Source organism: Leptonychotes weddellii, chromosome 9 (genome assembly GCF_054177405.1).
Source record: "Leptonychotes weddellii isolate Sample4059 chromosome 9, ASM5417740v2, whole genome shotgun sequence".
Classification (NCBI taxonomy): domain Eukaryota; kingdom Metazoa; phylum Chordata; class Mammalia; order Carnivora; family Phocidae; genus Leptonychotes; species Leptonychotes weddellii.
The window spans coordinates 88152201-88175804 of NC_138377.1; the positions used below are offsets into that span (position 1 = coordinate 88152201).

The following is a 23604-nucleotide window of genomic DNA, read 5'->3' on the forward strand; positions in this document are numbered from 1 at the left end:
AAATTTTTTAATGAATGTATTTCCCTTTTATAATCTGGAAACAACACTGTAAAGCCATCATGCAAACTACTATTCCAGGGTACCAGATCTGCTACATAAGACCAACTCAGGCTGTGGAGTTCAGGATGTGAGTAGTTAACTCCTAGAACCGCAGAACCTTGAGGCCCTTTTATATGACATATATGTGAGAACTATAGCATAGTTGATTAATTAACCAGTAAATTCCACCCTTATACCCTAAACCATTTTTCAACCTCTTCATTAAAGTCATTTCTGATGCCACCAACTAATATTTCTTTTTCCCCTAATTCCTGGACAATTCATACCTTATTTTACATGAGTTTGTGAAAGAGGTGATAGTCTGAAGCCCTCTGCTCCTAATTCAGAAAGCCTAGAAGAGGACTAACTTGGGAGAAGCGCACTGTCTTAAAGTACTAGAAAATTTTCCCTACCCTGACACACATCACATTTGACACAATAAAACAGCTGAAAAAAGTACATGAGTGCTTTGATGATAAATATACTCCACCAGATAAACTGCAGAAAACAAGCTTCAGGTTTTAATGGCAGAGGTGAAAGGTCTGATTTGGTAATGTGAAAATGAGGCTGGGTAATATTCCAGCAAAAGTTATGAGGATTTCCAACCCAGCAACAAAGTGGTAAAGAATAAAAGGATGTTGCAATGCTTCACGTGTTCTGTGTTCTAAGAGTAAGGATGCTTTACACATCAGTGCCTAAGGAGGAGCCACGAGTGCCATTGAGAAAGGTCCTCTAGAAGATAACAGACTATTAATCTCTGATATACGAGCTTCCAACAAAGAAATAAGCAATTAAAATAAGCACCAAAAGATGTATTTTTAAAAGCAGTTAAGAAAGCCATCATATGGCCCTTAGGATTCATTCAACAAATATTTTCTGAGTACCTAATATGTGCCTAGCACCATGCTAAGCATTACAGAGACTAATGTAAACAAGAGACTATGTCCTTACTCTCACAAACTTTCTAGCCTAGTGGGTATCCAAAAATATTTATGACAATTCTGTCCCCAAAGCTCTTCTCAATGCCACAATCTGATTAGTTTCCTTAACACCCAAGTTAAAAAAAAAGGCAAGAATTAAAGTCCATTAAAATAATGTATTATGTTAAATGCATTTTATGTGGTTTACTATATCCTTATCAGACACAAATTTTAGGAAGCTTTATACAGTAAACATACAATTAATTACATTGTCAGAGGTATTTTCCACATAAAATTAGGCATTAGATGTTTGGATAAACCTATAACCCCAAATTATACTTGTTCCTACAGGAGGAAAAAAATCAGATTTCATGTAGTGATTTGAACCTTACTAAGCTTGCATGTATTGCACACATTTCAACATCAATAAGTACCGTGTCATATGTAATTCCGAATACTATACTGATTAACCACATAAAATAACTTTTGCTGAAGTTTACAGGTGACTCTAAAGGTTGAAAATCAAAAGAATATGATATGCCATCATCAGGTAAAGCAAAAGAAACCTTGAATCTATAATCTCTAAAACAAGTTAATGAGGAGTTAGCTCTACCTGTTTAACTGCTTTCTTAACACACACCCAAATAATACGACAGTAAATCTTCCCGGTATAAAGCTTTCTTCTATGCTACTTATTAAAAAGTTCATAGCAAAAAAAAAAAGTTCATAGCAAAGAAAGTTGTAAAAAGACTCAGAATAGACAACCAATATAAGCTACAAACTGTTTCAGCATATTAACCGCATGCAAACAGATTTTATAAACAATATTAGAACTATAACACTATCAACATTATAAGCACAAACTTGTTTTAAAAAATATTCTAAAATATAGTTAAGAATACAGAATCCTTTTCCTCTATTCTAAACACAAATACTGTAACATAAATTTTTTAAAGAAATAGTGACCCAGCATTTGTTAAGAGAATAAGGTTAATATTTCACCTAAGTAATTTATCCAGACCCATTAAGCTTCTTTCTTGCTTTCTTAACATCACTTAACTTTTACTTGATACCTTAAGATTACCATAAGAATTATTTTCCTGACAAGCTATTATATGCCGTATCTTGCTGATGTCAGCATGACCACCTCTAAGTAATCCCTTTCTTTGTTTTCCTTTTCTAATAATCTGTCCTAAAGAATATTTATACTGACTGAGCACCTATGAGTTTTACAGTTCCTTCCTTATACATCTATTTTAGTTGAACAGAAAGCATTTTTCTTCTGACTCCCAACCATATATAATCATTAAATTTCAGAACTAAGAGTCCTACAGATGATCTAGTAAAAATTCCAATTTTACAAAAAAAGGAAACAGACCACTGAAGGAAAGGTGGTATGACCAAGATGAAGTTATTTTCAAGGTCGATACTGTTGAGTAAAATAAGATTTGGAATGTAGTAATTCAGCAATTAAGACTAAAAAACTGACATCACATTAAAATAATATTTAATTTCTTGAATGCTTGATTTTAAAATTTAGTTATTTTTAAATTTCCATATTCAAATTTGATTTTTACTATTTTTATAATTTTTATTTTTTAACATTATTTTTAAACTTAATTTAAAATAATCTTATATATAAGCATCTTTAATTGCATGTTAATTCAAACCAGGTTCTCAGTTTGGGATTTACAGCATGTTCTTTGTAATTCATAGAATTTTCAGAACAATGATAAATGGAATTTAAGGAGACAAGAGCCATTTATCGTGCATGTCCTAGAATGAGTCTCATGAAGTACTCAGTAGTAGTCTGCTACCAACGAATGATTAAATGTTACAACTTCTAAAGACCACAAGACACCTTAATACCAGTGTTATGGAAAAATTAAAGTTCAAGTATCCTAATAATCCAGGTAAAAGAAAAAAATTAACTGATTATATATATACACACACACATTGTATATAAAGAAAAGAAAAAACTTCTTAAAATTTTATGTTGCTGAAATTATTTCTAAGGGTAAGACAAATGAAGTTCCTAATAACTGAAAAAGAGAGAAATTAAAAATAGGTGAGAGTGACGATATCAGATGAGGTTTACTTTCAATGCTAAAACTGATAATCAGCTTGAATAATCTGGTACTATGATTAATACACAGCATCTGTTAAACTATCTCAATGTGCTAAATAAATGACATGAATCAAAATCACTACAAGAAATGGTTAATTCCTGATATATTTATTTCCAGAATTTCTATGCTTCATTTTGAAATAACCTCTGGTTTGTCAGCATAGGCTTCTCAGCACAAGCTTCTCTCAACCCAGGGAAATGTATCTCTCAAAGTGATACACTGAGTCAGAGTTACATTAAGTAAGACACAGATCTTCAAGATAACTTTGTTACTCCTCTAAACTCCATGTCCACCTCTGTCATTCCCATCCCACCCAGGAAATGCTCCTTAGCCCTGTTCAATTTCCTCTGGCACAAAAGGGGGACTCTTGAAAACCTCTGAAGACTCAAAGAGTGAAATGGCATCGAGATCTGCCTGGTCCTAATACCGACAGATTGCTTAAGATCAAATGTTAATATTCCCATCTTTTCAAGGTTAATCCATTCGATCATTTTACCTAGTTACAATCAATCTGGTCCACGGCAGACAGAGCAGTATTTGGATACTTAAAGTAGTAAGGAAAGTTAGATTTTTAAAAATTCTGCAGCTGTCCATGACACACTCTACATGGAACTTGTAAATAGGTACCAGGATCCAGATACCCACATCATGTCCACCCTCTGCCACTGTCCTTATGAGAGGGTGGGAGAAATTTATAATTATTCAAGTCAAGACTTCAATTACCAGAACATTTAAAAAAATATCTAAGTCCCATTTGTATTGTCAAAATGTTAATTTAAAACCACTTTCCCCTATTCATTAAATCACCATATCCTAGAAATATATTCTGGCCTAGTTTAAAAATTATAAAATTAAAATCTTTAACATATCCCTATAATTTTTTTAAAGCTAAATTAATCATGGATTTTCCCTACCTTGTTAGTATGATTGGTGAGGTCTTTTTGAATTTCACTGAAAATTAGAATGTATAATAGCATAAATGGAAATTAAGTTCACCAAGTAAAACAAAATACTAAACATAAAGGTTATAAAATTTTAATATACTAGAAAAAACAGCAGGAGCCAAGGTGAAAGATTCGGAAGGAATTCCATCAATACTCTGCCAATTGTGGGGCAAGGTAGACATGTATTAAACTATTTTATTCTTCAGGTCTTCGCTCTATGAAGGAAGAAACATTATGAAACTGGACTTTGTGATTTTTTTTGGAAGCAATAAAGAACTGGTCTCTTTCAGGTCAGCTTCAGCCAAATCTTAAGGGTTACAAGTTACCCAGAGCCTGGCAACAGTAACTTTTCTTCCTTGACCCAAGAAGGCAGAGTGCCAGAGGGAAATAGCAAAGAGTAGCACTATATAAACAGGGCAAGTGGCACAAGAGCAGAGGCAAGTTATATAACCAAAATATATTTTAAAATATGTTCATAACTCGTAACAACCTTTGCCTTTGGTTGGTTTCTTGTTTGGAGTATCAGTTGAAACAGTTAATTCAATATTATCTGGATCGCCTCCTTCCTCTTCAATAGCCTACATTAGAAAGAGAAGTTAATATGCTACACAATCTATCTAAACTTATTTTATAAAAACGAAAAAAAAAATTAGCAAACTTCAAGCCTCAAGACATTAGAATTGCCAGTCATTTCATAAACCGACTTCAAAAAGCAATTAAACTACACGAGTGAGAGAAACTTTCACGGGGAAATATCATTAGGTATGAAAATCACACGGAGTTTTAAATTCTACCGAGTCGAGATAATTAAATATCACATATTATTATACTGAACAAAAGTAAATATTCTCAACTGCAGAAAAGTTGCTAGCTATGAAAGTAAATAACTAAAAAGAGTTTTCCTGATTTCTAGAATGCAAACTTATTTCTCCTCTACTACAATTCCAACGCTCACTCAAATCAGAAAGATAATCAGGGATGAAAAAGCAGATTACTGCTCTAATGCAAAAACTGAAAATCCAGCGGAAAACAAACCCTCTCTCTTACCCACCCCTCAACTCCCACTACCAAGTCCCCCCCAAGATGGGGAGGAAACGGTTGGGCACAATTAAACGGTAACTTCACAGAAGTCACCAAAGTAACCAGTCCCTCCGAGGCCAAGAAATGCACGCGCTCACCACCGCTAAAGACTGGGGACCGAGCGCCTCCCGGGTCTCCACGATCGCCCTTGGGAGGCCGCGCCGGCCGTGGGCAGCCCTCGCAGCCTGGCGGGGACGGTCCCGGGGGAGGCAGGGGCGCGCTCGGCTGCGACGGCCAGTCCCGGGCGGCTCGCGGGCCCCTCGCAGGCCCAGCTAGGCTCGCGGGGGCGGAGGCGCCGCGGGAGGGTCCTCACCCTCCTCGCGCGCGCGGGCGCCGCCCGGGGCCTCCCCACCGCGCAGCCCCACGGGCTCCGGCGGCTGCGGGCGGCCGGGGGCTGCGGCGGAAGTGGGGGCTCCGAGGCGCGGCCTAAGCTCCCCTTCCCGGACCTCGCCGGGCCTCACCTGCTTGAGTCGGGAAACGAGCACAGTCTTCACTCCGGTGATGTCTAAGTTCCGCCGCTTCAGCTCGGACTTGAGATCGATGACCCGCAGATCAGTGATCTTTTTACCTTCCGCCTGACCCGAGGCGGCCGAGGGTGCCACAGCACCGGTAGCGGCAGCCATTTTAGAAGAGCAGCGCGCTGCCGAGGCAGCGAGTGGGCTGCAGGGCGGCGGCAGCAGCGCCAACTTCGACCCAGGCCTCGGCGGTCGCCGGCGCCGCGCAGCGCTGCGCACAATGAGCCGCTGGCCCCGCCCCCTGTCCGCCACCCCAGCGCAACCTGCAGCCGCAGCCAGCACCCGGATGACGGGCGCGCGTGCGCACTGGCGCGGGGGACGGCGCCCGGCGCGCTCCGCGGAGCCGGCCGCGGCCACCTGGGCGGCGCGACCCCTTGCGTGGGCTGGGAGGTCAGGCACGTCCAACCGCACCAACGTCCTCTGCGCCGCCGTTCTCTCGCTGCTTCGTTAGCCATTTCCTGGCAGTGTCTGGAGTCTTGAGCAACAACAGTGTCAGGCACTTCACGGCATAGATAGTTCGTGCGTTACTCAACACAAACCGAGGGGCGTGTGCGCGCCTTGAACCTCTTCCAGGGAGATATTTTATCAGTCCTGCTGAATAATCGAAAAAAATGTGGCCAGTGTGCGCTAGCGAACTAGGTTTCCCGAGTTCCAATCAAAAGGCCAGAAAGAAACCGTAGGGCAGTTTTAGAAAATAAAGAATATAAAGGGCTCTAAGAGTTATAAGAATATAAAGGGCTGGCCTGGGTGACAGGTCCCACTAGCTGGCTCAGGGGAAAACATGCCTTCAGCCCAAAGAGGCTTAGTTTATCCCAGGGCTGTCCCCGCTCGCTGGAAAACCAGGACAACTTCCCCTCTGCATTGGCCTCAGTTTGCCAACCCCTCCGGTGGACCTGGGGGCGCAACACGAAATTGATCGCGGAATGAGGAAGTTTCTAAGTACTTGTTTCCATTTTCATACACTGTGTTCACTGTTTTGCCCCCGCAAAATTTGGGATCCCAAGAACAATCACCATCTTCTTAGGAAGGACCGGCCTGTACAAGTGAGTACCTATTCGTAACTTTAGTCAGCATTATTTACGAAGCATAAGCATTTATGGAATAAAACAATTCTATAAATTCCATACACTGATTATGACGCACAATTAATTATACTGTCATTTTCTGGTTTTAAAATTTAAATTGATGAGGTCTGTCTCCCTTTATGTCGTTTTTTCTGATTGACTAATTAGATCAAAAGAAGAAAAACTGGACATAATGAAATAATACTTGACATTCTGGTAGTTCTTTACAGTTTATAATGTGCTTTGACATGCAATAACCCTCTTAATCCTTCTGAACTCTGTGGGGTAAATCTATGCGAGGCTTAGAGAGATTAAATGGCTTGTGCATGTTCACATAGCTGGTATGTGGCAGAACCGGTGCTCAAATCCAGGTCTCCTGATTCCAAGTCCAGCTCTGTCTCTACTATAACTTCATTCACAGTCAATAGAATTTTAGAATTCAAAGGATCTTTGGAAATATGGCGCAGTCCTCTATCTCTCTCTCAATGAAGATTTTTAGAAATTTATCCAGGGACCCACACTAATTATTGGCCAAATTGACACTGAACCTAAGATCTCATTCCAGTGTCTTTCCCACTATGCCACCTGCCTTGTGTCCACTAGTGCCCACTGGCCCACCTTTGTGAATACGGGTGAATACTTGTAAAGAGCAGTTGTACTAGCCAAAAAATAATGTGATAGTTAAAGTGAATGAGTTTTTCTTTGTCTTAAGAAAAAATTTAATAATGGAGTTATCTTTAAAAAGGAGATCTATGCCTTCTGATCTGATGCATTTGAGAAGGACACATCACCTGCCAAAATGCCAAGAATGTTTAACCCAAATCTCATCATGAGAAAACAATCAGACAATTGTAGGGCATTCAACAAAACAAAAGCTCTAGATTCTACAAAAAAAGGCAGTATCATAAAAGTAAAAGTAGTAGAGCAGTTCTGAAATAAAGATCACTAAAGGGATTGAAAACTAAATTTCGTGTGATTGTTTGGATTCTGGATCAAAAAAAAGCTACTAAATGAACAATTGGGAAATTTGAGACAATTGGGAAATCTGACTGTAAATTAGATAGCTTTATTGTACCAGTGTTAAATATCTGGAATGTTGTATCATGGTTATGTCCAATGTCTTGGTTCTTAGGACATACTTGCTGAGGTTCTTAGAAGTGAAGTATCTTTCTGTCTGCAATTTACTTTCAAATGGCTTGGATGGGGAGAACAAATGTGGCAATATGTTACAAATCACTAAAGTAAGTGTAGCAAAATGTTAATAATTGAGGAAACAAATGTGGCAAAAATTTTAATAATTAGGAAATCTAGATGAAGGGCATAAGGTTAATTGTATACTGTTTAAATTCTTTTTATAAGTTTGAAGCTATACATAATACATAAATCTAATTCTATGTTATAGAAAATAAAATGGAGGAAAAAATATTTTTTCATTTAACATCTAGAATATTTGATTTTGTCATTTAACCTATGATTTTTGGTTTTTGAAATTACTTATCTAAGTAATTCACCTTTATTTTTTTAAAAGATTTTATTTATTTATTTATTTTAAAGATTTTATTTAGTTATTAGAGAGAGAGAGAAGGCACAAGCAGGGGAGTGGGAGAGGGAGAGGGAAAAGCAGACTTCCCGCTGAGCAGGGAGCCCGATGCGGGGCTTGATCCCTAGATCCTGGGATCATGACCTGAGCCGAAAGCAGACGCTTAACCGACTGAGCCACCCAGGCACCCCAAAAGTATTTATTTATTTGACAGAGAGAGACACAGTGAGAGAGGGAACACAAGCAGGGGAAGTGGGCGAGGAAGAAGTAGGCTTCCCGAGGAGCAGGGAGCCTGATGCAGGGCTCAATCCCAGGACCCTGAGATCATGACCTGAGCCAAAGGCAGACACTTAACCGACTGAGCCGCTGAGGCACCCCAGTAATTCACCTTTAAATGGATGTTTCTTTAGTATGATATTTTTTCCTGCATCAAGAACACTACTTAAAAAGTAATAATAACCTGTATTTTATTGTAGAAAGCCTCATGCCATTTACTGAATACTTTTGCACTCATTATGGGCTTTGTTTTTGTTTTTATATAAGCTCATCGTTTAAGAAATATCTGTTGAATATGTACTATCTGCTAGGCTTGCCAGGTCCTAGGAAGATAATGATAAACCTGCTCTATTTTGTTCACCATTGTGTGGGCTCCTAACACAATGTAGACTCTCAGTAATAAATTGCTTGAAGGAAAATAGACACAGTGCTCTGAGAGCCTATAATAGGAAAATTTAACCCTTATAGGGTTAGATAGAATGATCTTTATTTTATGGACAAGAAACCTGAGGTTCAAAATGTCAATAACTGGTCCAAGAGTATAGAGTCAGTAAAAGGAAGATCCAGGATGATTTCAAATCCATTGCATTTTGTTGTTGTTGTTGTTACAATGTCTTGTTTTCCACCAAAGTTTATTTGCATTCCCAAAGAGAATTTTCTACCTTCCTCCTAATGCTAAGGCCCAATTTCTACTATTCACTCTGTTTTCTTTTTGAGAGACCTTAGTCTCTGCTTACCATCTTCCTGTCCAATATCATTGTTCCCTACCCTCACTTTCTAATAGGCTTTAAAAACTTTCTCATCTTGAAATATCTTTGCTTGGCCCAGATATTTACTATTGGCAGCCGTTGAGATGTCGTGTCCTTCCCCTAATGGAAAGTGTATAGCTTCTGGTAATGACAGAAGAGGTAAATCAGATACATGCCCCCCCAAAATAATAAAAATGCTTGACAAAATAGAAAGTTCAAACCTTTTCTTTTCTTACTTATTTTCTGTGTCTTGTTATATTAATTACTGTGAGAGATGTGTTAAGAATTTCACAGCAGGGGGAGATGAACCATGAGGGACTATGGACTCTGAGAAACAAACTGAAGTTTCTAGAGGGGAGGGGAGTGGGGGGATGGGTTAGCCTGGTGATGGGTATTAAGGAGGACACGTACTGCATGGAGCACTGGGTGTTATACGCAAACAATGAATCATGGAACACTACATCGAAAACTAATGATGTAATGTATGGTGACTAACATAACATAATATAATAAAATTTTTTTAAAAAATTAAAAAAAATAATTTCTCAACAAGGGACGCCTGGGTGGCTGTCAGTTAAGTGTCTGCCTTTGGCTCAGGTCATGATCCTGGGATCCGGGGATTGAGCCCCATGTTGGGCTCCCTGCTCAGTGGGGAGCCTGCTTCTCCCTCTCCCTCTGCCTGCCGCTCCCCCTGCTTTTGCTCTCCCTCTCTCTCTGTCTCTGTCTCTGTCTCTCTCTCTCTCTCTCTGTGACAAATAAATAAATAAAATCTTTAAAAAAAAAAAAAGAATTTCACAAGAATGTGGATTTGTTTGTAGAACTGTCAAATGTTACCTCATGTATTTTAAGACTTTGTTATTAGATGTATACAAATATACAGTTTTTACACCTTCATAATTAATTAAGTGAGCCTTTTATCTTTAGTAGTTTTTATTTTGCTTGAATGCTTTACCAGCTTTCTCTAAGGTAGTGTTTACAAAGTGTGTCTTTTGCCAAACTTTTGCCTTCAAGCTTTTTGCATGTTTTTTAAAAAAATTTTATTTATTTATTTATTTATTTATTTATTTATTTGACAGAGAAAGAGAAAAAGCACAAGCGGGGGTAGCGGCAGGCAGAGGGAGAAACAGACTCCCCACTGAGCAAGGAGCCTGATGCGGGGCTCGATCCCAGGACTCTGGGATCATGACCTGAGCCAAAGACAGACACTTAACCAACTGAGCCACCCAGGTGCCTTGCTTTTTGCATGTTTTTAATTTTTTTCTTTAAGTAGGCTCCATACCCAGTGTTGAGCCCAACATGGGGCCCAACATGGGGCTTGAATTCATGACTCTGAAATCAAGACCTGAGCTGAGATCAATAGTCAGACGCTTAACTGACTGAGCCACCCAGGTGCCCCCTTTTGCATGTTTTTAAGATACGCTTTTCTAAGTAACATACAGTTGTTGTTTTTAATCTAGACTGACAATCATTTATCTGAAATATTTAATCCATTAACAGAATGTTATTACTTTTAGGTTTAGATGTATTATGGTTCTCCAGAGAAAACTTGAACCAATAGGAGACATATTTGTGTGTGTGTGTGTGTGTGGAGAGAGATTGTATATATATGTATAATCTCACACAGTTATGGAGGCTAAGAAATCCCAAGATCTTCCATCTGCAATCTGAAGTTCTGTCCTGATGTATGGTTTTAAAAAATGTATCCTACTTGGGTTTTGTCGAACTTCTTGAATCTATGGATCAAGATTTCCTGGTGCACCTGGCTGGCTCAGAAGTTAAGCATCCAACTCTTGATCTCAGCTCAGGTCCTGATCTCGGGGTCCTGAATTCAAGCCCTGGGTTGGGCTCCATGCTGGATATGGAGGCTACTTAAAATAATAATAATTTTTTAAAAAAGAAGTAAAAGAAGATTTCCTGGCCTTACACCCAGGAAAGTCAGTGGTGTAATTGCAACCAAAGTCTAAAGGCCTGAGAACCAGGGGAGCCAATGGTGTAAATCCCAGCACCAGGGCAGAAGGTTAATGTCCCAGCTCAAGCAGGGTCACTTGATGATTTGAGGGTCAGCCCTCAGGTTTGTCTCTCCTCAAAGATCATATTAGAAGAATATTATCATGACCTTGGATTAGGAAAAAAACTATAAGGATACAAAAGCACTGGGACGCCTGTGTGGCTCAGTCGGTTAAGCCTCTGCCTTCGGCTCAGGTCATGATCCCAGGGTCCTGGGAACGAGCCCCGCATCAGGCTCCCTGCTCAGCGGAGAGCCTGCTTCTCCCTCTGCCTGCCGCTCCTCCTGCTTGTGCTCCCTCTGACAAATAAAGAAATCTTAAAAAAAGAAAAAGGGAGGGGCGCCTGGGTGGCTCAGTTGGTTAAGCGACTGCCTTCTGCTCAGGTCATGATCCTGGAGTCCCGGGATCGAGTCCCGCATTGGGCTCCCTGCTCAGCGGGGAGTCTGCTTCTCCCTCTGACCCTCCTCCCTCTCATGCTCTCTGTCTCTCATTCTCTCTGTCTCAAATAAATAAATAAAATCTTTAAAAAAAAAAAAGAAAAGAAAAAGGGATACAAAAGCGCTGACTACAAAGGAAAAAAATGATGTATTTGGCGACATTAAAATTAAGAATTTCCACTTATCAGAAGCTACCATTAAGAGAATAGAAGGGAAACCATGGAGTGAGAGATATTTGTAACACCTACAACCAATAGTGGGTACATAACCATAATCTACAAAGAACTCCTACAAATTAAGATACCAAGTCAGTGGGAAAAAAATGGTCAAGTCTTTTTTTTTAAGATTTTATTTATTTGGGGCGCCTGGGTGGCTCAGTTGGTTAAGCGACTGCCTTCGGCTCAGGTCATGATCCTGGAGTCCCGGGATCGAGTCCCGCATCGGGCTCCCTGCTCAGCGGGGGGTCTGCTTCTCCCTCTGACCCTCCCCCCTCTCATGTGCTCTCTCTCTCTCTCATTCTCTCTCTCTCAAATAAATCTTTAAAAAAAAAAAAAAGATAATGCATCATCTCATTTAAAAAAAAAAAGATTTTATTTATTTGTGGGGTGCCTGGGTGGCTCAGTCATTTAGCATCTGCCTCTGGCTCAGGTCATGATCCCAGGGTCCTGGGATTGAGCCCCGCATCGGGTTCCCTGCTCCGCGGGGAGCCTGCTTCTCCCTCTCCCACTCCCCCTGCTTGTGTTCCCTCTCTCGCTGTCTCTCTTGCTGTCAAAAAAGAAATGAAAATCTTAAAAAAAAAAAAAAAGATTTTATTTATTTGTTTGAGAGAGAATGTTGGGGGAAAGAGCAGAGGGAGAGGGAGAGGCAGACTCCCCCCTGAGCAGAGAGCCTGACACAGGGCTCCATCCCAGAGCCCTGAGATCATCACCTGAGCCGAAGGCAGACGCTTAACTGACTGAACCACCCAGGTGCCCCAAAAATGGTCAAGTCTAAAAACATACTACACCAAAGAGAAAAGTCAGATGGCATGCACACACAAACACACACAATCTCATTAGTAATCAGGAAATTATATATTAAAACTACAATGATATCTCTTTATACCCCAGCATAATGCCTAAATCAGGGAAACTAACAATACCAAGTGTTGGCAAAGATGTGGAGTAATTGGAACCAGGATTAAGTGGGAGTAAAAATGGATACAACTACTTTAGAAAACAGTTTAGAATTATCTAATAAATTTACAGAACCACATATCTTTTGACCCAGAAATTCACTCTTAAGTATATAGTTTATGGGAAAACAAATACACATAGCAGCAGTATTTGTAATAGCCCCAACCTAGAAACCCAACAAATGTCAGTTAATAGTAGAATGGGTAAGGGTGCCTAGGTGGTTCAGTGGGTTAAGCATCTGACTCTTGGTTTCAGTTCAGAAAATGATCTCTGGGTCAAGGGATCAAGCCCCGCATAGGGCTCAGCAGTCAGTGCACAGTCTGCTTGTCTCTCTCCCTCTTTTCCTCCCCCTGCTCATATTCTCTCTCCTCCTCTCTCTCTCAAATAAATAAATAAAATCTTTAAATAAATAAATAGAAGACCATAGTGCGTATATATACCTATGCCTCCAGGAAGCCAGACACAAGCCTCCAGACCAGACACTAGAAGGCAGAAGCATCCAACACACATGATCTCAGATAACAACCCCCCACAGCTCAAGCTGAACTTAGACACCTGGGTATTTCCCCTGAGGGGCTGCACTGTTCCTGGAGGTACTGCAATACCAGGTCGATACGTGGAGTGGACAATTTCCTATTCCATCTCCCTGCTCCAAAAATCCATTTAATATATTGTCCTCAGAGGACGTATCATATATTAAACTGAAAAGAGCAAATACTACACTTGATCTTAGCCAAAAGGCCGAGAAGTGATTGCTTAATTTTTTTTTGTTTTAAAATAATTATAAATTCACAGGAAATTACAAAAATAGTACAGAGTGTTCCCATGACCCCTTCATCCAGTTTCTCCAAATCATTACACCTCTTGTAACTATACTACAATATCAAAATCGGGCATTGATATTGGTACAATGGGTGTGTATATTTCCATGCTCTTTTTATCTCATACAAAGATTCTTGATACACTTCAATGAAGACCCAGAACTATTCCATCACACAAATATCTCCCTGTGCCACTTCTTTATAGTCACACCCACTCCTTTCTCCCACCCCCACAAGCCTAACCCCTGGCAACTACTAATCTGTCCTCCATCTCTGTAATTTTTTCACTTGAAGAATGTTACACAAATGGAATCATAGAATATGGGACCCATTGAAATTGTCTTTTTTTTACTCAGCATAAGTCCCTAGAGATCCAAGCTGTTGCATGTATTTATAGTTTGTTCCTTTTTGTTGCTGAGTAGTTTCCCATTGTATGAACGTACCACAGTTTGGTTTTTGTGTGAACTCTAGTCATTTCTCTGGGACAAATGCCCAGGAGCATGAATGGCATGTCAAAAACAAAAGCTTAGTATCCCTGATATAAAAAGAGCTTCCAATAGTAGAGAACAAAAAGTCATGTTGTATGTATGTTTCGTTTTTTAATAAACTTCCAAACTCTTCTGGTGTGGCTTTACCATTTTATATTTCTACCAGCAATTTATAAGACATCTAGGTTTTCCATATTCTTGCCAGTGTTTGGTATTTTCACTTTTTAAAATTTTAGCTGTTTTATTAAGTATGTAATAATGTGTTATCAAAAGTTGGGACTTTTAATAACTAAAGGGAATCAATGTCTAATACCAGGATACATTCCAAATGGATTAGTATTTAAATATAAGAGATGAAATCAGTCCTGGAAGAGAACACTGGTGAATTCCCAGGTCCTGGCAACCATTGATCTGATTTCTGTTACTATAGTTTTGCCTTTTCCAGTTTACCATATAAATGGAATCATATAGTATGAAGCCAATTGATGGGCTCAAATTTGAGTTGTTTTTAATTTTAATATTATGAATAAAGCAGCTGTAAACATTAACATACAGGTACTTGTGTGGACATATGTTTTCATTTTGAGGTGGGGGTAGATACCAAAAAAGGGTAGTATGGTAATTGTATGTTTAACTTCAGGAGAAACTGCCAACCTGTTTTCTAGATATGCTATTTTGCATTCCCACCAGCAATATCTGAGGGTTTCAGTTGCTCTAAATCCTTATTAGGACTTAATATGAATATGGACAGTCTTTTTCATTTTAACCATTTTAGTAGTTATGTAGTGTTGTTGTTTTAATTTACATTTCTGTAATGACTAATAACTTTGAATATGTTTTCATGTGCTAATTTGCCATCAGTATGTGATGAAGTGTTCAAATCTTTTTGTTGTTGTTCATTTAAAAAATTGGGTTGTCTCACTATTACTAGGTTTTAATGGGTTTTTTTAATACTATGCATATAACTCCTTTTTTATATATGTATCTTTTGAATATTTTCTCTTGGTTTCTAACTCATACCATCGTTTTATGAGGGATACTTTCAAATGTCAGGACTTTTAAACTTTAAGGATGTCCAGTCTGTCATTTCTTTTCACGATTCATGCTTTTTGCATCTTAGCTAAGAAACATTTGCCTAACCCAAGGTCACAAAGATTTTGTCTGATGTCTTCTCCTAAAAGTGTTGTGTTTTTTTTTTTAAGGTTTTATTTTTTTAAGTAATTTCTGCACCCAATGTGGGGCTCAAACCTACAACCCTGAGATCAAGAGTCACGTGCTTCACCAACTGAGCCAGCCAGGTGCCCCTCTTAAAGTATTAAGTTTTAGCTCTTAAGCCTCTGATCCATTTTGAGTTAATTGTTTATATGGTGTGAGGTAACAGTCAAAATTCGTTTTAATGTGGAAGTATAATTGTCTCATCACCATTTGTTGAAAAAACTATTCTTTCCTTGTTGAATTATCTTGGCAACATTGTTGAAACTCAGTTGATCTAGGATGCCTGGGTGGCTCAGTCAGTTAAGCGTCTGCCTTCAGTCAGATCATGATCCAGGGGTCCTGGGATCTAGTCCCATGTTGGGCTCCTTGCTCAGCAGGGAGCCTGCTTCTCCCTCTGCCTGTCGCTCCCCCTGCTTGTGCTCTCTCTCTCTGACAAATAAATCTTTTTTTCTTTTTTTTCAGAGAAAGAAACTCAGTTGATCTATTTCTGGACACCATTGTGCTCCATTGAGCTACGTGTCTATCCTTACAGGATTACCAGACTGTCTTGGTTATTGTAGCCTTATAATAACTCTTGAAATTAGATAGCGTGAGTCCCCAAATTTGTTCTCCTTTTTGAAAATCATTTTGCTCTTTGAGATCCTTGACAGAGAGAGCACAAGCAGGTGGAGAGGCAGAGGGAGAGGGAGAAACAGACTCCCTGCTGAGCTGGGAGCCTGACATGGGGCTCAATCCCAGGACCTGGAGATCATGACCTGAGCTGAATGCAGACACTTCACCATCTGAGTCACCCAGGAGCCCTGGATGTTGAATTTTGTTAAATAATTGTTCTGTGTCTATTGGATGATCATATGGTTTTTCTTTTTTAGTCTTTGATATGGTTAACTCAATTGATTTGTTTTTGCATATTGAGTCAACCTTGCTCTCTTTTGGTAAACTCCAATTGGAAAATTTAAATTTTCCTAAAAATTATTTTTGTTCTGTAAATTATATATTATTCTTCTAAAGATTGCTGGATTATATTAATACTTTGTTAGGGTTTTTCTTTGAGTAAACTCTACCCACAATGTGGGGCTCAAACTCATGGCCCTGAGATTAGGGGTCATGTGCTCTATCACTGAGCCAGCCAGGCACCCCATTGTTAGGGACTTTTTAATCTATTTTTATGGGATATGAAGTTTTCTCTCTTGTAATGTTTTTATCTGCTTTTGATGTCAAGGTAATGCTGGTCCCACAAAATGATTTGGGAAATATTTCTTTATCTTGTATTTTTGCTAAAGTATACATAGAACTAATATCATGTTTTCCTTAAATGTTAGGCAGAGTTCCTCATTGAAGCCCTCCAAATCTAGAATTTCTTTTGTGTGTGTGTGTGTGTGTGTGTGAAGTTTTTAAGTACAAAATCAATTTCTTCAAGATATGTGACTCTTCGGGTAGTTTATTTCTACTTGAGTGAGCTTTGGTAATTTGTGTTTTTTGAGGAATTTGTCCCATTCACAAAGTTTTCAAAGTTTCACATAAGGTTGTTCCAAGTGGAAAGAGAATTTCTGTTCTTCTAAGAGACAAGCTAATGTAAAGTGCCTTTTTTTGTCATAACATTTTAGGTTGGCATGGAGATTAAAGGTTTGTTAAGTTGTATTGTCAAAAATGTGTTGTCAATATATCCTCATGCATTGCTGACTGGACTTTAAATTCATCTGTATGGAAATCAATTTGAAAACATATAACAAAATTACAATGCACGGACCCTTTGGCCCAGAAATTCTACTCATAGGTAATAATGCATTCTTGTAGGTAATAGCACACTTATATGAAATATGCATATGCACCAAGATATTTACTGTGGCATTATTTACAATAGCAAAATTGATGGAAATAATCTAAAAATTCATTAGTGGTATGGTTATATAGCAGAATGCTCAGTACATATTTATAAAAATGATGGATCAATGCATATACTACTATGGAAAGATCTACAGGATCTTTCTTAAAAATCAAACAGAACTAGGGGCGCCTGGGTGGCTCAGATGGTTAGGCATCTGCCTTTGGCTCGGGTCATGATCCCAGGGTCCTGGGATCGAGTCCCGCATCAGGCTCCCTGCTCCGCGGGGAGCCTGCTTCTCCCTCTGCCTCTGCCTCTCTCTCTCTCTCTCTCTGACTTTCATGAATAAATAAATAAAACATTTAAAAAAAAATTTAAAAAAAAATCAAACAGAACTAGACACTGGAAGATAGTTTGAATGGTATGCTATAAGTTGTAAGGGAAAAACAATGTGTATAATTACGTATGTAAACATCCGTAATTCTTCCAGATACCAGACGTATCTGGAAGAATACATAAGAAACTGTTAATAGTTGCTTCATCGAGGTATAATTTTGTTTTAGTCCCTTTGGGCTGCTATAAGAAAACCACCATAGACTGAGTGGCTAAGAAAGAACAGAAATTTTTTTCTCACTTTTCTGGAGGCTCAGAAGTCCAAGATCAAGGGGCCAGCAGATTCAGTGTCTGGTGAGGTCAGAAAGGATGAAGAGAGCTCTCTGGATCCTCTTTTATAAGAGCATTAATCCTATTCATGAGGACTCTGCTTACATATGAATGGGGGGGACACAAACATTCAATCTATAGCAAATTTGCATACCATTTAAACTATACAATTCAATGATTTTTTGTAAATTGATAAAGTTGTACAACGGTCCTCATAATCCAGTTTTAGAACATTCTATCACACCAGAATAATCCCTCATGCCCATTTGAAGTCACCCTGTTCCCACATCCCAGCCCTAGGCAACCACTAATATACTTTATATTTCTATAGATTTGCCTTTTCTGGACATTTCATATGAATGAAACTATACAGCATGTGTTATGCATCTAGGTTCTTTGAGATTTATCCATTTTGTAGCCTGTATCGGTTGTTTGTTCCTTTATACTGCTGACAGTGATCCGTTATATAGATACAACTACCACATTATGGTTATCTCTATGCTAGTTGATAGACATTTGGATTGTTTCCAATTTAAACTATTATGAATAATGCTGCTATGAACATTTGTGTACAAGTCTTTGTTTGCACTTGTTCTCATTTTCTTGGATAGACATCTAGGAGTGGAATTGCTGGGTTTTATTGTAAATTTATGTTTAATTTCTAAGAGACTGCCATAGTAGCTGTACCATGTATATACCCATCAGCAGCATATGAGGGTCCTATTTCTCCATATCGTTTCCAACACTTGTTATTGTCTGTCTTTTTTATTATAACCATACTAGTGGGTGTGAAGTGGTATTTTGTTGACATTTTAATTTGCATTTCCCTGATGATTAATATGTTAAGCATCTTTCCATGTGCTTATTCCAGCCATTCATATATCTTCTTTTGTAAAATATCTATTCAAATCTTTGTCCATTTATAATTGGGTTGTTTGGGGGTTTCTTGTAAATTTCTATTACTACTTTTTCTATTTATGGGATTTCTTTTTTTTTTTTTAAAGATTTTATTTTATTTATTTGACAGAGAGAGATAGAGACAGCTAGAGAGGGAACACAAGCAGGGGGAGTGGGAGAGGAAGAGGCAGGCTCCCGGCCGAGCAGAGAGCCCGATGTGGGGCTCGATCCCAGGACCCTGGGATCATGACCTGAGCCAAAGGCAGACGCTTAACAACTGAGCCACCCAGGCGCCCCTATTTATGGGATTTCTAATTGTATTTTGTATCCATCTATTCTTGTTTTATTTCTGTTTTATAATTTCTTGTTATTTTTCATAAACAAATGTTACTTCTTCATTGATCTCTTTGAGGATCTTCAACATAATTATATTTTCTTCAGTTTTTATGGAAAATTTCAAACATAGACAAAAGTGGAAAAAGAGTATAGTGAACATTCATGAATTCATCACACAAATTAATATGTCTCCCATCTCTTTTGTAAGGTTGGTTCTTTAGAAAACCTTGTCTTTGGTTACTCAAGACATAACTATTAAAACCCTTCTCACATGTAACAAGTTTCCCCATGTACATGGTACTGTAGGAATAGTATTGCTTCTCTATGTCATGCAATAACTGATCTCTTTATGACTAGTAGCAGAGTGTTCTAAAATCCATGGTCTTTGTCTTACCCAGTCTTTGGATTTCAGATAAGCTATAAATACCCATAGGACAGGAGGGGATGATATTCAGGAGGTTTTACATATAGAAGAACCCTCTTGCAAAGCTTGTGTCTTGACTTGGTGAGAGGGCACATGGTCCTAAACCTCCTAGAAGATTTTTGTAGTAAGAGATTATGGGAGATTATTATTACCAGACTCACACTTTGGCTTCTGTATCAGCCTCCCTCTCATATGTTTACTTTTAGTTGAGCTCACCTCCTTTCTTTTTTTAAAATTAATTAATTAATTAATTAAAGTAATCTCTACATCCAGTGTGGGGCTTGAACTCACAACCTTGAGATCAAGAGTCACAGGCTCTACCAACTGAGCCAGCAAGGCACCCCAAACTCACTTCCTTCCTTCCTTCCTTCCTTCCTTCCTTCTTTCCTTTCTTCCTTCCTTTCTTTTTAAGATTATTTATTTGAGAGAGAGAGAGAGAGCAGGGTGAGGGGCAGAGGGAGAGGGAGAGAGAAAACCTCAAGCAGACTCCCTGCTGAGCGTGGAACCTGACATGGGCCTCAATCTCAGGACCCTGAGATCACGACCTGAACCAAAACCAAGAGTCAGATGCTCAACCAACTGAGCCACCCAGGCACCCCTCACCTCCTTTCTTAAAGAGTTATGGATCTCACTGTGCTATAGGTCACCCCAGCTTCCTTTCCTTCACGAAACTCACTATGGTAATTATTGTAGGGATGTTGTTAAGAATGATTATTTTCACACAGTGTCCCTTTAATGATAATATTTCTTTCAGGTTTCAATATAAGGAAAATTTCTGCTTCTTCTGAGACATATTACCATAATGACTCTTGTGAATCTTGTAACTGATTATGTTTACTTATTGGCTTTGACTGAAAGGAATCTAAAGCTAAACTTGTGGCTCACATCTAAAAATTGTCCAGGATTCTATGGTATGTATTTCTTGTATCCTCTCATAATTGCTTCAGACTGAATTTTGCTATCCTCCTGTGTCATTGTTTTTCTAAAATGTTAATCTTTTTAAATTTCTACCCTGATACTATTTGTATTCATGTAAGCTATCACAAATACAATTAGAGAATAGGGATGGGAATGTTTGCACACACACAAGAGATGGTTTGTTTAAAGTGGCACTTGTAGCAAGGAATTAATGAGTACTTTACATCTTAATATATAGTCATAGTTTCAGATTCTTAGATTGCATCTCTAAGCTTATTTTCTCATCGTTAAGACAGGTTTTTGTTGCACAGTTCAAAAATGGAGCAGTGGAAAATATTCATCCTACAACAACAAAAATATTTTTAATGTGAAACAACTTTTGTCTTTGTGTGCTCCTTGTTTTAACACATAATATTGACTCTGGGCAAGTAATGAAACTCCTATATAATTTTCTCACTTAAAATGTGAATAAAGCCTACTTTACTTACTGATCAATTCAAAGAGGTAGTACCTCTTAGATGAAAAGACACAGTTGATTATTACTACCAACTAAGTTGCTAATAGGATATTGGACAAGTTATTTAATCTCTCTAGGGTTTACTTTCCTCTAGTGGGAAATAGGATGACTGAATTAGATGATCCTTAAGACCCATTACATCTCTTAAACATTCATACAGAGATGAGTAAAACAAAGGACTTATCCTTTACAAGGTCACAGTAGAGTGAGAGACAGAAGGGTAAATGGATTAAATAAAATATCATAAGTGCTCTAATAGTGGTTATAAACATAAGTTTATTGATACAGAGGAGGGAAACATGGACTCTAATTGCAAAGCTAAAGGTAGATTCAGAGTTTATGACATTCACTTTGTTTTTGTGTTAGGGGAAAAGGTGTTAGTCTTTTACTATTAACTCTGATATTAGCTGAAGGTTTTTTAAAGATGCCTTGTTTTAGAATGATTTAGAATTTTTTCCCCATTTTTAGTTTGCTGTAAGTTATCATGAAAGGGTGTTGAATTTTGTCAAGTGATTTTTTTTAATCTTTAGAGATGATTACTTTTCTTTTTTTAGTGTGATATGATGAATTACATTAACTGATATCTTATTAAACCAACCATGTATTCCTGTGATAAAATGCACTTGTTCATGATATATTATCCATTTTTATATATGGCTAGATTTGATTTACTAAAATTTTGTTAAAGATTTAGACTTCTACGTTCATGAGGGTTTGTTGGTCTAAATTTTCTTTTAATATTTTTGCTCTTGGTTTAAGGGTAATGCTGGCCCCATAAATGAGTTGAGATGTATTCACTTTTGTATTATCTACAAGAGTTTGTGTAGGATTGGTATTCTTTCTTCCTTAAGCATTTTATAGAATTCACCAGAGAAGTCATCTGGCCCTCAAGTTTTCTTTAGGGAATTTCTAAAACAACGAAGTCCATGTATGGATCTGAAGTGATGTCCTTTTTCTCATTCCTGATGTTGGCAATGTATTTCTTCTCTCTTTTATTAATCCTTAAATAGTCTGGTTAGTGGTTTATCTGTATTACTGATACTCTTAGAGAACCAGGTTCCACTGATTCCTATACTTTTGTTTTCTCATTGATTTCTGCTATTTTTGTGGGTTTTGTTGTTTTGTGTATGTGTGTTTGTTTTTATCTTTTGGCCCCTTTTCCCATTTCTCTCATCCTCCCAACCCCTGCCTTTGGCAACCACCAATCTGTTCTCTGTATCTATGAGCTTGTTTTTGTTTGTTTCTTTCTTTAGATTACTCATATAAGAGAGATTATATAGGATTCATCTTTTCTGACCTATTTCACTTAGCATAATGCAGGCAAAGTTTCATCTGTTGTCACAAATGGCAAGATTTCCTTTTTTTGTATGTGCTAATAATATTCCATTGTGTATATATACCACAATGTCTTTATACATTCATCCGTCAGTGGACATTTAGGTTGTTTCCACATCTTGGCTACTGTAAATAGTGCTGCAGTGAACATGAGGATACATATATCTTTTCAAGTTGTTGTTTTTATTTTCTTTGGATAAATACCCAGAGGTGGAGTTGCTCGATCATATATGTTAGTTTCATTGTTAATTTTCTTAGGAACCTCTGTACTGTTCCCCATAATGGCTGTACCAATTTATATTCCTACCCACAGTGTACAAGGGTTCCCTTTTCTCCACATCCTCTCCAACACTTGTTATTTCTTGTCTTTTTATACTAGTCATTCTGACCGATGTGAGGTGATATCTTATTATGGTTTATTTGCATTTTCCTGATAAATTAGTGATGTTGAGCATCTTTGCATTTGTCTGTTTGCCATCTGTATGTCTTATTTGGAGAAGTGTGTATTCGGGTCCTCTGTTCATTTTTTTCATTGCATTGTTTGGGGGTTTTTTACTATTGAATTGTATGTGTATTTATGTATTGTGGATATTAACCCCTTATCAGTATATATGATTTGCAAATATTTTCTCCCATTCAGTAGATTGATTTTTTATTTTTATTTATTTTTAAAGATTTTATTTATTTATTTGAGAGAGAGAGAGCATGTGTGAGTGCATGTAAGGAAGCAGGGAGAGGCAGATGGGGAGGTAGAAAGAATCTGAAACACACTCCACACTGAGCACAGAGTCCCAGGTGGGGCTCAATCCCATAACCGGGAGATCATGACCTGAGCCGAAACCAAGAGTTGGATACTTAACCAACTGTGCCACTGAGGCACCCCCTTTTTATTTTGTTGATTGCTTTCTTTGCTGTTCAGAAGCTTTTTAGTTTTTATGTAATCTCACTTGTTTATTTTTGCTTTTGTTACTTTTACTTTCAGTGTCAGATTTTAAAAATCATCACCAAGACCTATATTAAACTTACCACCAATGTTTTCTTTTTTTTATTATGTTATGTTAATCACCATAAATTACATCATTAGTTTTTGATGTAGTGTTCCATGATTCATTGTTTGCGTATAACACTGAGTGCTCCATGCAGAACGTGCCCTCTTTAATACCCATCACCAGGCTAACCCATCCCCCCACCCCCTCCCCTCTAGAACCCTCAGTTTGTTTCTCAGAGTCCATAGTCTCTCATGGTTCATCTCCCCCTCTGATTTCCCCCCCTTCATTTTTCCCTTCCTGCTATC

At 38.3% G+C, this 23604-nt stretch overlaps 2 protein-coding genes and 1 non-coding gene across 8 annotated transcripts in view; 1 reads left to right on the plus strand and 2 right to left on the minus strand.

Moving 5' to 3' along the window:
- Positions 1-5839, minus strand: part of SLTM (SAFB like transcription modulator) — a 43073-nt gene extending 37234 nt beyond the window's left edge. For 3 of the 6 annotated variants that reach the window (XM_081831155.1, XM_081831153.1, XM_081831157.1), the window contains exons 1-2: positions 5574-5837; positions 4523-4610 (exon numbers count right to left, since the gene is read on the minus strand). In XM_081831155.1, the coding sequence (XP_081687281.1) occupies positions 4523-4610; positions 5574-5735 (250 nt within the window). In that variant the 5' untranslated portion in view covers positions 5736-5837. Of the gene's footprint in view, positions 1-4522; positions 4611-5573 lie in introns of all 6 variants that reach the window. The other 3 variants (XM_081831154.1, XM_081831152.1, XM_081831156.1) reach the window with 2 other exon arrangements.
- A 556-nt stretch (positions 5840-6395) lies between these two features.
- Positions 6396-23604, plus strand: part of RNF111 (ring finger protein 111) — a 113776-nt gene continuing 96567 nt past the window's right edge. The window contains exon 1 of the mRNA XM_081831161.1: positions 6396-6670. The gene's annotated coding sequence lies outside the window, so the exon portion shown is untranslated. The remainder of the gene's footprint in view (positions 6671-23604) is intronic.
- LOC115941906 (U2 spliceosomal RNA) lies at positions 13446-13627 on the minus strand. The gene has a single exon (XR_004076575.1). It is a non-coding gene; the product is annotated as a U2 spliceosomal RNA (small nuclear RNA).